This window comes from Balearica regulorum, chromosome 3 (assembly GCF_011004875.1).
Source record: "Balearica regulorum gibbericeps isolate bBalReg1 chromosome 3, bBalReg1.pri, whole genome shotgun sequence".
Classification (NCBI taxonomy): domain Eukaryota; kingdom Metazoa; phylum Chordata; class Aves; order Gruiformes; family Gruidae; genus Balearica; species Balearica regulorum.
Window position 1 is genome coordinate 67,968,789 of NC_046186.1, and position 16,819 is coordinate 67,985,607.

The following is a 16,819-nucleotide window of genomic DNA, read 5'->3' on the forward strand; positions in this document are numbered from 1 at the left end:
TCCTATATACACGCATACATATGTATCACTTGTCCACTATTCCTCGCTCTTAGTGAGTGTCTTTGGGAACAGGCTAATATCCAAGGTCAAATAACTAACATACAATTCAAAAGATTATTTTTTTAAAGTCTCCATAATCTTTCTGTATTTTCTGTTATCTTTATACTCCTCCTGTTTGTCATTATTCTGCTGAGATAATGCCTAACAAACCTCTTGGAGCTAGCAAATTAATTACATCTTTAAAATTCTACTCTCTCTTATAATGTTTTTTAGAAAAAAATGTTTATTGGAATAACAGAGTATTTGTTTGGGGAACGACATTTCAGAAGGTAAAAGATACCAGTGAAAAGTAACAATTTTAGATTTGGATCTACTGAGATTTAATTGCAACAGAAGGCAAAGTGAATTAAAAGTGACCTTGAATTAATAAATGTGTGCTAAGAAAAACTAAGTTTTTTAGCAAATAATTTTTAAAAGTGAATAGCCTTTAAAGATGCTCAGCATAAGAGGAAAACTAAGGGTAGCAAAAGTCAGCTGTTAACAGAAAATAGTATGATACGCATTCTTGCTTCAGCCCTGACAGAAAAATGTGTGACTGACAAAAACATACTTAACAGGAGAATACAGCCACAGGCCAGAGTAAGGGAAGAACAGTGTTCAGTAAACGTGAGAAAGCTGGTGTCAGATTGACAGGACTGGTTCAAAGAAACTAATCAAGTCTATCATGACGCAAATAGTTAAGTCTGTGGATGACAAGAACCTAGAGTTCAGAAAGTTCAGCAGGAAGGCAGTAGGTGTACTAGCTGGAATCTGAAGGGAAGGCAAAAAATTATGAAAGTTTAAGAAAACCTGACCAATTAGGAAAGATTAAAAGGCCCAGAAGATTAAAAATAGACAAACACTTTTTTTTACCTTTATAAAACAAAGAAATTATGTCAGTTTAAATTCAGTATCCCAAAGTTACTAACTTGTGTCAGCAAAGATCCCAAAGTTACAACTGATGTGCAAAGAGCTGGGGGGGGGAGGCCAAAAACCAGCTAATCCAAGTTTATTGAGAAGAATCTGTGTAAACAGTCAAATAGTCAAATATCCTCCTTTGACTGGAAGATTAGCCTAATTAAAAACAGGAGGGGATATAGAGATGCAAATACTTTTCACAAGTTTCTCACATTCAAATCTCAGAAGAAACTCAAGAGGACGTATTCTAAATATGGTGACTACTAGGTAGTCATAAAATGAATTGAAAACTTACACAAAATTTCTATTAAATAATTGGAATATAAGTTTTTTTAAAAGCAAAAAAACCCCTGCATGAGCCCAGGTAGGTCTGTGTAGCACATACAGACAGAACTGAGTATTATAAATTGAAAATGTGGTTGGGAATTGTATTTCCTTTGTGATAGATGCACAAAGCTCTACATGTAGCACTTGACCACTGTGTGGAAGTTCTGCAGCCAGGCAGGGCAACATGGGCAGCAATACTGTGAACTGATGAGCCGGCAGTGTCTCTTACTGGAAAGGTGAAAAGTAGAATCCTTGTTCTGATTGTGTATTAACAGGACTGAACGGCATAAGCAAGAAAAGATTAGTTTTATGCACCCAGGGAAGAAAGGTGACACACTTTAATACAAGGAAGGACTTCCAGTATTTAAAAATTATTAGGTATGTTGGTTAACTGTTCTAGTTAACGAAAATTCGAGCTTAGAGGTAGCATTTTCTATACACACAACTTACAGAAGTAATGATGTATGTAAGGGAAAGCTTTTTAAGTGACAACATGCCGATTTACTGGAAAGGGCTATGCTGGCATGTTGTGGAATCTCCAAGATTCCAAGAAAATGTGTACCTGTGACTCAGATGTCCTTTAAAGTAGTATGGGTGTAACTGATAGTGGCACACTACAGGATGGGTGGATTGGTCTCCAGCCAGTCCATATGTTTCTAACGCTATAAGGTTGTTTTTGTTAGGGATTCTTTAGACAGGAAAAAAAAAAGGTGGGGGGTTTCTGCTCAAGTGGTTACCTCTCCTGTTCCATACTTGTATTATATCAGTTATTAACATTAATTTTATCAGAAGAGTTATAGAAAACTATGGCAAGTATGTAGAAAAGTATATAGAAAACTATGGAAAGTATGTAACTGAAGACCCACACACAACGTGCCTCAGGTGGAGGCACCGGGCAAGGCAGAAGCAGCAGTAGCGGGATGCCTGCCTGGCGATGGCTTTGCTTCCTGTGGCCGGCTGCACACCCTGAGGCCGTGGAGTACTTTTGGCCAGTCCAGACTGGCAGTGTCTGGTGTACGTCAAACTAACCGACAGCACAAGAGAGGCATCTCTTTCTTTACAATTCTTTAGTCTAAATTATTCTGCTGCCCTAAACAAGACTAATTTTAGTAGCAGTAAAATTGATGTATATAATTTAATCAGAATTTACAGAATAAAGTGTATGTTATGGTAACAGTTTCTCAACTATTTTGCCATAGAAAACAGAAATTGCTCAGTAATGTAAAAATTTCAGTCCTTGTGCAAAGTTAGGCCTCATTACAGCATTAAAGAATATCTTCCAATTGCTGCAGACAGTACTCTTCCAAAAACATACCATACATTACAACAACAAAGTCTGCTGCTGCAGTCTAATCCCGTGTGGGATTAACTACAGACAAGAAATACAGGTAGCATTCCCCTTTGCATACTATGTTTTTTTTGTTAAAAAATGAATTTAATATTTTAGCAGTAATGGAATAAGCAATTAATTATAAAGTTAAACCCAACAGCTAGGGCATCTGATGTCTTTAACAAAGTCACTGGGATAATGGTAGTGTTTAGCTCACCCTTGAAGAAAAGCATAAGCCAGGAACCAGTATTAAGGCTTTTTGATGCTCCAGAGATTAATTATTCAGCTATGACAAACAAAATTCAGGAGGCCACTGCTCAAGTCTTACTCTAACTTGTTATTCTAGTTTTATGACTGCATCTTCAGTGTGAAGATTTTCCGTTGCTCCCAACTCACCCAATTTAACTATGCCACTATTCATGTCTAATTTAAAAAACAAATACCAAAGACAATCTAATTTCTATTCTGGGTCAACACCATGCCAACACAAAGCCAGGAATACACAGTAGCACTGTGCTCTACTACTTATTTGCAGTCAGGAGGGTTCCATCAACCACGAGCTGGACTGACCTGAATAATGAAAGCTTACAACATATGCGTAGCCTTTGCTGGTTTGCAGTCACTAGCGCTATTATACCATTGAGTTGTGATGCCTGCTTTATGGAAGACACATGGATGCTCTCTCATTCCTCAGCTGGCCCAGTGTGAGTAAGCTGATGAAAAGCTATAAGGAGGATCTGCCTCATACTGCATCACCCTGTTAAAAAAGCAACGTGATGATTTCAAAGAAAAAAATAAAATAGTCTGGTGGATATATATAAATATTTATTATCAGTTTAACTTCATTTTACTAGAAGTCTTTAAACAGTTTTTCTTTTTTGCCAAAATGTTGCATCTTTGACACAGTTGCTACTGTCATAGCTTCCCTGGACTAGGAATGCATAGCTTACACTTAGATCCCAAAACAATCTATTCAAGATAAAGAACCTTGAACTTTAGTGCATACGGAGCTATTTAAAGATTGGTAAAAAGACCCCCCTTCCCCCTCCCAAATCAAGAGCCTGTTACAAAGAGATTTCATTACCAAAAAGTGAATATACAAATGCTAAAAAAATGCTGGCTTGAAAAAGTGATTTCAGAATTTACTGTACACATTGTAACAATTTATTATATAAGCTGCTTCTACATGCAAGCAGATCTTACATTTGGTGTAAAACATTTATACACATTCTTTACAATTTGTACATATTTAAATGGCTGTATCAAACAACACTGCGCTATGGAATTTTGGAAGCAAACAACTAAAATTGGGAGGAGAAAAAGACAAGGTTTATAAAACGTGAACAAAACCCGTGACACTGAAAAGCATCTAGACTTAGGCTTAGCCTGGTTTGGTTTGGTTTCAGGTTATTCAGGCAGACCCAGATTTTCCTTCTAGCACACAAAAGTAACACCAATGCAAAACAGAGTAAGGCAACTATTCAACCAACAGACTGTACCCATCACTTAGAATGGCTTATTGGTAAAATGCCTTTTTGTAAATTTTCATTTTTTTGCCAAAATGTTTATTATCTAGGCACATTTTAGCAAAACCTGCGTTTTGGCTTTCCTGCTTGCTTATGGCATGAAATGAATTACTGTAGTTGGCGCCCATTGTGAACAGGGTTGGTGGCAGCTTTTCTGTTTTGAAAAGCCCAAGTCTCAAAGGATATTCCAGTAGTATGAAAGAGGACATTGGGCCACTCAGTAAGAGGTGATGACCAAAGCACAGCGTTTGTGTGAGAACTAACGATGTTATTCAGTACTTCTGTCACCTTTTAGTTTGCATCAGAAGGCAGCAAAAAGTAAACCCAAGCCAATAGGATACCATACTACTACATGAAGACCTGAGCTTAGCTGGAATTTGGGGACTTCTACCTGTTTGGGTTAGATGTGGCAGCGTCCCCTCTGCTGAAACACTTCAGACTCTCAGAGGGGTAAAAGGGAAGCCGACCCTGACACCAGCACCTTATGGCATAACATCGCGGGGTGTCAAAGTGCTAGTGTGGAAAACTGTTTTTCACACCTTCCCAAATGGCTCTTTCCTTGTTTGTACTTTGTCTTCTTACACAGTGCATAGCGAGAAAAAAAGAGCCTGACATAAGCTCTGAGGTGTTGTGCTGCAAGTACAAGATTTAGTTAGAAGGAAAAAAAGGAAGGGAAGTACGAAGGATATTTACCAGAAGGCATAACAGGAGCAGTGTGCCATGGCTGCGTATGGGAAGCCAAACTTAGAACAAAGTGTTCATTGAGGAGATTATCATGAACATTTACCAGAAACATACACGAATATAATTCCTCCTGGCTACTGAATCGCTAGAGAGCTGAATTGAATATAATGGAGTATTAAAGTAATTTTCTCAAGCTTGTCTGCTTTCCCACTTGATAAAAAAAAAAGAAGATATAAATTTGTAACTCTGACGATAATTAAGAGTTTTTGGAAGAACATCTGATAGATATGCAAGTCTTCATGAGGTCCATGGCAATGTATCAGTTTGATAATTTAGATCCCTACAACTGACAGCATTATCTAGCTGGTTTTATTTAAATAATGATACAAATGGGAGAGCATTCAAGATGAGAGAATATTATCTTATGATTTAGGCTGATAAAGTAAAATTTTAAATAATTCTTTTTTTCTACAACTGATTTTTGTTCTGTTGGGAGTTTTTTGGTGTGGGGGTTTGGTTTTTTTTTTTGGCTGGCAAAGGCTAACAAGTTTTTATTAGCATTGCCCCCAGATAAGAAAAGCACTTCGGAGTTGTTCTTTATTGTTGACTACTCCTTCCTCTCTACATCACAGGAAAGCGGCTGAGTGCCTGCCTCAGCTTCTGTGCAATCTGAAACAAAGAAACAGAACATATTTAATATGTAGTTACTTCACGCAGAAATACGATTGCAGGCTAAGAAATTTAATGGAATGTTCCCTCATTTTCTGAAAAACTGCAGGTTTTGCTGCAGGTTTTGTGTATGTAGGACTCTCAAAGCATTCCATTATAAAGACTTTTCTTCTCATATATACACTTTCTGCCTTGTTCATTTTGTCCTTTCACCACTCAGGCTGCGTTAGAGAAAGCACTGTAGGCAGGGCTGTCATCCTGCCAGTTTGGTTATCTAGCACTGCACTATGCAGGAGGGCTGCAGGAACAAAGCCAGATTTTTCATGAAATCCATTTCCTTGCTGAAACAAGGCCACGCATCAGATCAGAGCTCCTGTGCTCTCCCCACAGCTCTTATGGTAGCCAGCACCCCACAGGTGAACACCGATCTGGTCCCTGTACTGGGGGAGAGAGGACTGGTACAAGACTGGTGAGGCTGCAACCAGAAGAATTGGGATAGACTGGACAAGAGACCGAAAGAAGGTAAGGAGAAACCTGTGCCAAACCCTGTCAGGTGTGTCGGAGAAACTGAGCAAGGTGACCTGGTGGGGGACTTAAAGTTCTCATCCACTAAAGATACTGCTGAAGCCCCACTGGCACCTTTTACTGCTGTGAAGGGGAACCAGTTGCTTATATTACTTCCTTCAGTGATAGAAGTCAGGTTCCAGCACAAACTCACATGTTTTACCAGCGTATCACATTAGAAAATTTCTTCTCAGGTTTCATTTAAAAACCACGAGGAATACATGTATAAGAACAATTTTAAATGAGAAATAAGGTTTAGGTCAAGTGCTCAGAGTTAGCATATTTAAGAAGTCACCAGAACCACACCAATCCTCCCGCCCCACACTGTATACATCAGGCTTAAAAATCACAAAAGCTTCCCTTTGTCCTCCCATCCTGTAAGAGGGAAGCTCCACTCAAATGGTTTATTGTTGTATTCGGTGCAGCAGGTCTGTCTTACTGCATATCACAGAACTAAAATTCTTTGTAACTTTAATACTGGCATAGAAAGAAAAAATAATCACATTGTCAACAATAATGTTTCTCAACACTAATTTTTAGGTCTAATATGACACAGTCATGTACATAGGAATAGTACCTATAGGAAAATACTGTTTTAACTCATTCTTTGTTCTTTTATTTTTTTTTTTTTACATGTACAATTCTTAAATATCTGCTCTCTGGGAGAGGCTCACACAAAATGATGATTAAGTACTGCAAGTATTTCTTACAAAAGTAGCAGCACAGTTGTGCCAGGAAAATGGCACTGAAGTACTACACCTTACCGTTTCATAAAACTGTGCCTGCTGCTCCAGATACAGACGAATGACACTGTTGTAGTCATAAATCCGGTTACTGTGGAAGTGATTCATCTCAGCTGCAATTAGACCCAGGAAGCAAATTATTTAAGAGAAGCATTTGTAATTAGGAATAGTTTCATACAGTATAGATTAGCTACTGTGCAACAAGTTCAGTGTCCAGCCCTGCCAGCATAGTTACCATTCTCATGCTTCCAAAACCTGTTTTACCTGCAGCAGCCAAGTTATGATGGAACTGTTTGTAAAACTGGTAGTATGTCAATTACATATTGCTAAAACACAGATGCTTCCTGGATAAAGCCAGGCTCCTGTTACAATACTCAGGTGTACAAAGATTTGTTAAAGAATACAAGAAGGATTTTTTTCTATTGAGGTAACTGCTCTTTCCTGAAGTGTTTCCAACAGAATATGGCTAAGACATTCAGATTTCCAAAGGTACAGATATCAAGTTGTAAGCCACAGCTGTAAATATTTAGCTCAAAAAAAAATAATACAGCCAGTAGTCATTCTTGACTGAGGCTGTTTGAGTAGAAACCCGAGAAACAGCATTACTGAATTCATACCACCTTTCACTACTTTCTGCATCTCTTGTCAGATCACAGCTCATGGCTGAAATAAAAAGGTAACTCTATTTTGAGATACCAATAGAGGGAGAAGAAATATTCTAGACTGTAAAAGCCATCCTAGAGGTCTCTTCCACCATTACTACTTACACAGCACAGTCCTCTTGCATCGTGACCAGGAAAGAGGAGGGGGTGGGGAGTTTTCTTGTTTCTTTTTAAAATAAATTTTGTGTGCTGCTCTGACTTTGTCCTGTAAAATACTGAGTACTCTTGGCTTTAAGTCAGCTAAAAAAAGATGCAATGCCCTCAGCAATGAGTGGTCCCACTGCAGTCAGTAACAGGATGCACTTAAGGGCTTCACATCCTGCAGGACTGAGCCCCAACTCCTCATTTCCCTGTTTTTTCAAGAACAGTGTGCTATGTCTCATATTTACAAGCTCTCTAACCTAAAGAGGAAAGAGTTCATTCAAAGAACATCCAGGAAAAAAATCTTATCCACAAGAACGTGAATCTCAACTGGATCATGTCTGACTAAACCATGAGTCAGAAAAACACTTCTGCACGTGATGAACTGCTTCCTGCACCAGGGCCCATGTTTTTTCTTTGCGACATTATCACTTCAAAATGAAAGAATCAGTCTGGGGTGGTTGGTTGTTGTGGGGTTTTTGGTTCGGGGGTTTTTTTGGGGGGGAGGAGGGGGGAGGGTGTTGTTTGTTTTTTGGTGTAGTGGGCTTTTTAATAGCATTTCCAAAACATGTATCTTTTGCAATAGCAACATGAGATTTGAAAGAAAACAGTGGGTAAAACAACTGCAATTTTAGGAAAATCTAAGCAAGTCACACACACACAAAAAGCAACGCCTAGCTCTTACTATGATTCCTAGTAGAACAAAGATTCTCTTTCAAAGTTTGTCACTTAAGAGATGTCCTTCAGAGATCTACAACAACATTACCATTTAGCCCAACCTTTGGTTTACCTTGTAGTGCATAAGCCATGGTGCTCACGCGTTTCACCATGTTCTGTTTGTCTTGTGGGGTTATTTTACTGGTTGCAACTAATTTATCACTTTCTTTCACTCTTTCTATTGCTCCCTGTAGAAACCAAATGCAGAAAGATTAAAAGATTAGTCAAATTAAAAGGTCTTCATAGTCATCTAAAATGCCACTGGCCACATTTTGAGCTTGCACACTATACATGTATATACATACACAATGACTGATTCTGCCTTCCCACATTTTCACTCAAAGTTTGTTATTTCACTCGACTGCTTTCAAGAGTCCTAACAGCTTGCAAAAAGTAACTTTAAACACAGGCATGAACACAGTCACTGGGAAATGGAGTTTGGTAAAGGCAGTAACACACAAGGATATACACAGAAAGGACAAGAGGACCAAGCTTCGAAATGCCACTGACCAACACAACAGACATCCAAAAGCCTCAAACTTCCAAATGCCTGTAAACCTTATTTGCACATTATACAAGATAAGACAACATAAATTATTTTCCAAGAGACTACAACTCATTGCAATTTATAACTTTTGATTCAGGAAAATCCTTGTGTCACACAAACAACAAGCATAAAAAGAAATGCCTCCCCCTTCACAATGTATTTGTGCCAAACAACATTCAAGAGAATCTATTTACACGTCTCTTGGCAGTAGGCTTATGCTTCAAGTTTTAAAAACATTTCTTCTCCTTTTATGGTATTTTTCCCCAAGGATTCTGTGGGATGAGGGACCGTTAGTGTCCTGAAGAAAGGACTACACAAATCTGATACGCTTTTATCTTTGTTGCTCTCAGAAGTACGTTCTTGGTTTATACATTTAACACTTCAAGTGGTAAAAAACCCAAATTTATATACTTGTTTAATAGTTCAAAATTTTTAGCTTCCTGAAATATGTTAAAGCAGGCACATGAACATAAGGAAAACTAAGACAAAAAAAAAAATGCAGAATATCCAAAACTAGACACAATGGCTAATTTTTTTGTTTAATTTCTTATTACAGAGAACAAAGTGATTGGTTTTTGTTCCCCCTCAAAAAAAAGTTAGTCCAATTCTGTTTTTTAATATTAAAGAAACTTCTAGGCAGTGCATGATTATTTATCACATATCAGTAAGCCAGTCATGTAAGCATACACAATTTTTCCTACAGTATTTGTATGGTTTAGTATCAGCTACCATGTAAGACTCAAATACTATAAATTTACACTGCAGCTATTCACCACATTGGGACATGAAGTTAACCTGAAAAAAGGCATGAAGCTTCTAGTGCTCTCCTGCAGTAGAAAGTCATGATATTCTCAAAGCTCGACACAAGTTCTGGCTCCCTCCCCTCTAAGTATTTTTAATTTTAAAAATCAACATGCCAAACTTTCAGTGTTTCTGGAAGCAGGGACCAGGCTGCTGCACAAATGCAGTGTACCATACCACCAGTTTTGTTGCTGTAGATCTTCCTACTGCCCAACCCTTAGAAGGAAAGGCCCCTCACGTACCTTATGAGCTCCTATGATGTCTGGGAAGCAACCAAGAAATCCCTTATATTCATGATTTGTTTCCATCAAAAAGTGAAGATCTTTCTTGGGCTAATAAACAAAGTGTAAGCATTAGTAAAAGTATTTATGGCATATTAACATCACAGAAAAGAAACCATGATGCCAAAAGAGGGTGAGGGGAAAAAAGGGAAGGAAAGAATAGGAAAAAATCCAAACCAAAAATCTTAATTGTTTGTTGCAAGTTTTTCATATTCTAAAAGGTCCGTATTAAAATATAAACTCTTCAGAGTAAGGCACTAAGCACCAGTGAGCAGATGCCTCTCTCCATTGTTTTACTCAACATTAGCTTATGAAGTGAGGAGGTTTGCCTTAAATTTTCACTGAAGAGGAGTTACCAGCCCTAGGTCATCTCCTTAGTCCCTGACTTGGAAAGCTGTTTTAAGAACTTCCAGACTCAACCCTGAGATCAAGAGGATCTGCATTTTGGAGACTATAAGCTTAATACATTAAACATCAATTTATGACTTGTATGCTGACACCAATCAGGATTTACTTAAGCTAGATTTTTACTGAAGCAGGCAATTGCATATCAAGACAGTGAAATGCAGCAAGATCTGGATCCTGTAGAGACCTGGGGAATGCAGGGGGAAGGTAGACATTCTGTCCTTGATTAAATTTAATTATTTTGTATCAGTAATGAAGACAGCTCACTGATATCTGAAAACAAAGACATTTAAAGAGGAAGTAACCATTTAGTATTTTAGAAACCAGAATGTAATATTTCTGATCCTAGAGAAACACCTTCCCATCACATCTCCCCTAAGTCAGCACATAGTAGAAAAGAAGATGAAAGTGCATTTAAAAGTATTAATAATAATAATATTAATTAATTTCATTTAACTGGTCCGCAACTGTAGCGGTTATGTTTTAACAGAAAAGAAAAAAAAAGGAAAAAGTCAGAAGCGATCCAAATAGGTGATACGTTTGTACACACTATGCCAATGCAGTCATACTACTCCTACCTGATCTGCTACAAGACTGGCAATTTCTTCATAGGTTTTTCCTGCTTCTGTTATTGCGCCATTGAGATCAGATTCTCCTAAAAGTAAACATCAGTGTTCAAATTACAGAAGGTCAATTACAGTAAGAAACTTGCTTTGATTCAAGGCAAATTTCTAAAATAGCTTACTTGACAATAATAAATGCCTAGTCATCATTTTATAACCAGCAGTAATAAAAAAAGTTAGAAAAATATTACTAATTTTTATACCATTAAAGAATGAAAACTGAAGATTTTGTAGAAAGTCAATGCTAAAGGGACCACGCAAACACTGTTCTACCATAGTACTAGCACTATTCACTTCCACATTTTATATGTTGTTTAAATACACAGGTATTCCCCCACACTGGGCAACAGGAGGTCTACTAGAATGTGATGGAAGGGAGAATGACGAGGGTCACACTAGAAGACAGACTAACAAAGCTGTTGTTCTGATTTTTAATAAGTGATTTTCATACCTGACAAGCAGTAAATTCTCCAGGACAGCCTCCCAGTGATGCTAGCCCTAAGCTCCCCAACAGTCCCGGACGATCATTGTTAGAAGGTCAGAGAAGTGGAAAGAGGCCCAACTAACTTTTTTCCTTGCCAGTAAGATTTCTGATCCTTTAGAGAACTCTTGGATAATATTTTCAAGCTCTGTAAGAATGGCTACTTTTGAAAGGGAGTTTCTAACTTTCATCATCATATGAAGTAAATCAAAGGGCCCCACAAACTACACTTAAAAATACAGACAGCACCACAAGTCTTAAGCTATACACCACCACAAGCACTCATAACAGTGTTTTACTAGCAGGACACAGCTATGTGGGACAAAGATGGAAACAAGCCTTACATTCTTGGGTTTTTTCATGCCATTTCACCTTCCCAAAACACCAGTTTTTTTTCCATCCTTGTTAGCTTGTCCAAACCATGTAGTCAACAGTGCGGAAAGCAAATTGAGGTAGAGAAAGGGGAAGGTATAATTTGCAGGTATCAAATATTAGTTTAAGAAAAAATGATTTTTCTCATCCTTTCAGACATGTCTTGATATTAGGCAGCAGGTAGTCTTTTATGAACATTTTGGTTTTATTCTACAATTTAAAATTACCAAACATTGATTTCACTAAGAATTAATTTGAATATTAAAAGCACCTTTTTTTACTTCAACATATGGACTAATCTATCTTAGAGTTTTATTAGATAGGATTCCTTCATTTTAGCATGTCCTAAAGGAAACAAGGTAATGACTGAATGTTGCTTCAGTTCCATCAATCAATTCTTCCTTTCCATTAGACTGGTTTCATAAAGCCAAAAACTTTGAGGGAAAGCTACTGATCCTAAAAAACAGTAAGTCCAGCAACACAAACACTGCTAAAGAAAGTTATTTTTCTCCTATTGGAGCCTGTCTGAATAAAATAAAAACATGACATTCCATTGTGAGATCTAAGAGGTACATAATTCAGAAGATATCTTCACATCGTTGTAAAATAATAAAAAATTTCAGGGAGATCAATTTCATTATTTTGGGTAGACTTAAATAATTTTATTATTTCAGAATTTCCCATGTCTGCTCAGAAGTAACCTTGAGTAACCTTGAAGTAACTGCTGCTTAGGCAACTGACTCCTAGATTTTGGGACAAAACACGGTATGGCTTTAATTAGAGTCAAAAGCCAGGTTGGTCTAGAATTTGCTGTTCATTTCATAATGCCATAAAAGACGATGACTTCCTATCTGAACAAAAAGAAAGTAGAAGAGTATGGATATTTGAGTAGAAAGATAAAGTCCTCCCTTTCTATGTAGAACTTGCTGAAAGGACCTTCATAGATTGAAGCTTTAAAGAATCGAGATAAACCCTCTCAACACCCATCCTCTTTCATTTGGGGGCAGCAGGGCACAAAGCCAGCCTGTAGAAGGCACAGGGTGCATCAAGAGTTTCTACTACTAGCATAGGCATTCACACCCCTCCAAAAGCAGGGCTGAGGCATAGTATATTTAAAAGTTGTTCCAGACAGTGGATCCTGACAATAGGCAGGCATACAAGTGGAAGAATATCTGCACCTCCTCACACTGCATCCTTTTCTTCTACAATCTCTTTTTCAGGTAGTGCCAGGGCAGCCCTAAAGAGTCAGATTTCATCTCGCACCGCCGCACCCTCCAAGTTCTAATACACTTTAGCAGCAGTAGCACATCATGTTCAGTCAGTCACTCCATATACCAAGCAACCTCAGAGATACCACACACAATCCACATGCTCACCCGTCAGAGTAACTTGAATTACAGCAGCAGATTCCTCCCAATCACTGCTGTCAGCATGGGTTTTGGTCAGGGCCAAGTTTCTAGCATTCTCAGCTTTTGAACTGATGCGAAGCTGGGAATGATATTCTTAACTCAAGCTGTGAAAGCTGAGCTGGGTCCCAGTGGATATACCAGGCAAGGATATACCAGGAAGTCAGGTGTTCTTCAATCAAAGGAAAAGCACAAAGCCCCACACACTACTGACATTCACAACAAAATTAGGGCAGTGTGTATTACATGTATCCCCATGAGAAACACAGAGGGCTTAAAAGCATTGAGTAAAGGTAGTTGTAAAAAGACTAGTTAAAATGGCCAGTAATCTTCTACCAATATTTTAACCCAACCCACAAGGAGAAACTGATGTTTTCATCGGTTTACAGGCCTACATGCTGTCATAGGGAAAGAGAGGTAGATGTACAACTATGAGGAGTCTTTTGGAGATGTTTAGCAAAGCATCTCTAAGAAGTTAATCACTGGCATTTACCAAGCAGTTATCACCTCTGACAGAACACACCAGGCATATTGAGGGAACTGATATTCTGTAAGGTTTGATTAGGGCAGCAGAATTATTTTTTTGCGCCAAGAAATGTTTTTTATTTCCTTTCAAACCATGTTTTGAGAGAACCCAGGAGTAGGAAAGAGATTGAGTTGGATGTACTAGGGAACTACTTGTAGCAAGATTTTTCTTCACAAGTACACCTCAGCCTGATAACGTTCAGAACACACAAGCAGCTTGGACAGCAAAATATGCCTGTTACTAGCTGGCAGGACAGTGAAACTTGTACAGAACTGCCTCCCAAAATTCCTGAGGGGCAATGTAGGATTAGGAGATCTTACTATCATTGAATGGCATACTACAGCCATTCACGTTTTCTTAATATAGGAGAAAGACTTGCCCAGATTTGGTGCCGCAAAAAGAGAAGCCATGCTATTTCAGGCTGCATTAACCTAAGAGCACTGTATGATGCAATAGGATAGGCAACAAGACACTTCCAGGCATATTCTGGAACTGTCCAATATGCATTTTTGGACCAGAATCAGACTTTCAAAGCACGTACTCTTAAAACCAATCGGACAGTATGTAGGCCCACGGCCAAGTTAAATAAGAACCTCTCAACATCTCCTTCATAGTTTTAAAAGGTACCCTTGTCTCTGCAAATACTGGGAACAGATTCCTAATATGCACTGTGGCTGGCAACTAATTGATAAGGCTCATTCTGCAGCATAAGAAAAGGCGCTTGAGTGAGTCAGATTAACATGTGCATTGTGCCTAGTGCAAACTTAAACATTTTAAGCTGGAAATCAGAAGGCAGTAGACATTCACCACACATAAGGTTTTGCAGAATAAGCAGGCAGCACTGATGAAAGAGGTAAGGCAAGTAGATATATCCCATCCTAACTGTGCAAACGAACCAACTAACAGTGTATTCAGTATGTCAGAAGTCAGCTACCAGTAGCTGGAAACGTTCATGTCATCAAATCACTTGTTGCAATCTTCAGAGGTCTATATGCTTAAACTTCCAGAAGTCAAGTACTTAAAAAAACAAACAACAACAACAAAAGATTCAGCTCCCAACAGAAACTGAACTGAATGCCTTTAAGCATGGCTAAAGGAGCCACTCCTCTTTACTGACAGTCCAAAAAAAAAAAAAAAAAAAAAAAAGAAATCATACCCCATACCCAGCCTAGCTACTATTTATTTGTTTGAAGGAACAGGTCCAGTGCCGCCTTTTAAATATTAATATCAGGAAAGCCACATCCTATCAGTTTAAATACAGGTGCTTATGTCTCTTGCATAGAGTTTGCTTAATCCACAGACCTGTACCTGAGGCAAAATATATTGAATCAGGACAAAGGCATCCATGGGAAGGGCATTTTCCTCAGCAAAATACTAGGGTGCAACAAGGTACAACTGAGCAAACAGCAAAGAGAAACATCCTTGCCTTGATCCCAAGCATCATGGGATCTATTTTTTCACACCATTCAAAGATGCTAGAAATCAAATTGAAGCTTTTCTTTTGTAAGGTTGATCTGCAATTTTGCATCCCAGCTTTAAGCCACATTGTTTTCCCTTTACCCTGGCAAAAGAATGCGTCTTATAGTTCAAACAATTTTCAGTCCTTTCTCAAGAATTCTTGCTCAGTTTGTATCTGGCTCGGATTTACAGTTTTCTAACCCATGCTAAAAGTACATAACTATTCAAATCCCCTACTTGGTTCTCACATCCATAAGTATTGTTTTAGGCAATATGCTATGCTCCAATTCTAACTAAGCAGTCATCCTGTTGAAGTACAGGACAAAGATGAGAACAAGTTACAGGGACTATGCCTATTTCCAAGGTTTCTAGCAGCAGAGAACCTGAGTTTTAGAACTGGTTGCATTTTAATATGTGGTTAATGGGGCAAAAAAGCTTTAAGAGTACAAAGCAAGGGATAGATGAGTAGTCAGAATAAGTACTGGTCAACTAAAAGCCCTAAGATGGAAAGATTTCAGGAAGCCTCTATGCTATAACATTTAAGGTTTCAGAACAGGGCTATTTTGCTATTAAGTCTAGAAGAAAAAAAAATTTAAAAAATGCATTTGACCAGAGAATCCCAGAGAAAATGAACTCAATTAGCTCCCTCTGGGATATGAGGAAATGTTTTCCAGTTATCTGGAAAACATCAGCAGAACTTAACATAGCAAAGCAGGATTTTAAGTTCAGCCTAACTGCCTGCATTTTAGGAGAACTTTGAGCAATTGATGCCCTCCTTTTCCCTCCCACGACTTTCATACTTAACATGACAGGCTCTATTTTACAGGTCTTGAAGAAGGAAAGGTAAAGGACAAGAAAAGGCTACAGTAGCCAACCCTCCAGCCCACATAATGGTATACAAAAGTCTTATGCAAGTTTTCCATCCTCATATGGAGTTGTTTCATGAAGTCACACAATAGTTCTGTAACAGATATTTTCAATGCCACACTTTCTCCCCTTTCCTTTGGTAACACAAAGAAATGCTACAGCATGTTTTGTTGGTCAGGTCAGTGACCATACTATATATTAATGAGATCAAGCTAAACTCCACCACCACCCCCCCAACACATGATTATACAGTGAACGAAAACAACATTGCAGACTAGGATGTAACAACTCCATAATATACACAGGGAAACAAGTTTTTAATTTTTTTTTCCAGAATCATGTTTGACATCTAGAGTTGAAAAGAGGAAAGCATTAAAATCTTTGGCAAAGAAAGTAGCATGATGTAATTAAAATATCTTAAGTAAAGTACAAACAAAGCTATAGAAGTACCTTGGTATCCACTAGTGCTGAAGACCAGTGCCAGGCTCTGCAACGCTTTTCCTATCTTCTGGTATTCTTTGGGTAGTGCTGAAAGGGGGAAAAGGAGGGGGAAAAGAGGGAAACAGGAGCAAAACCCCACAAGGGTAAGTGAGACAATCTGCAGCATTTCCAAAACATGATAGAAGCAGATGTCAAAAACAACTAGGTTTTACGTTTCCTCTAGTGAAGCGTTTACACTCACTTTCTTACCCCCCTCCCCCACTATAGATGTTCCAAAACTGGATAAAGCAA

The 16,819-nt window shown here is 38.3% G+C and overlaps 1 protein-coding gene across 2 annotated transcripts in view; it reads right to left on the bottom strand.

The window, feature by feature from the left end:
* Window positions 1–3,417: 3,417 nt before the first annotated feature.
* The window catches only part of SNX9 (sorting nexin 9), a 65,131-nt gene continuing 51,729 nt past the window's right edge, over window positions 3,418–16,819 (bottom strand). For both annotated transcript variants that reach the window (XM_075748334.1, XM_075748333.1), the window contains exons 13-18: window positions 16,538–16,615; window positions 10,933–11,009; window positions 9,911–10,000; window positions 8,394–8,508; window positions 6,822–6,913; window positions 3,418–5,493 (exon numbers count right to left, since the gene is read on the bottom strand). In XM_075748334.1, coding sequence (XP_075604449.1) covers window positions 5,446–5,493; window positions 6,822–6,913; window positions 8,394–8,508; window positions 9,911–10,000; window positions 10,933–11,009; window positions 16,538–16,615 — 500 coding nt within the window. In that variant the 3' untranslated portion in view covers window positions 3,418–5,445. The remainder of the gene's footprint in view (window positions 5,494–6,821; window positions 6,914–8,393; window positions 8,509–9,910; window positions 10,001–10,932; window positions 11,010–16,537; window positions 16,616–16,819) is intronic.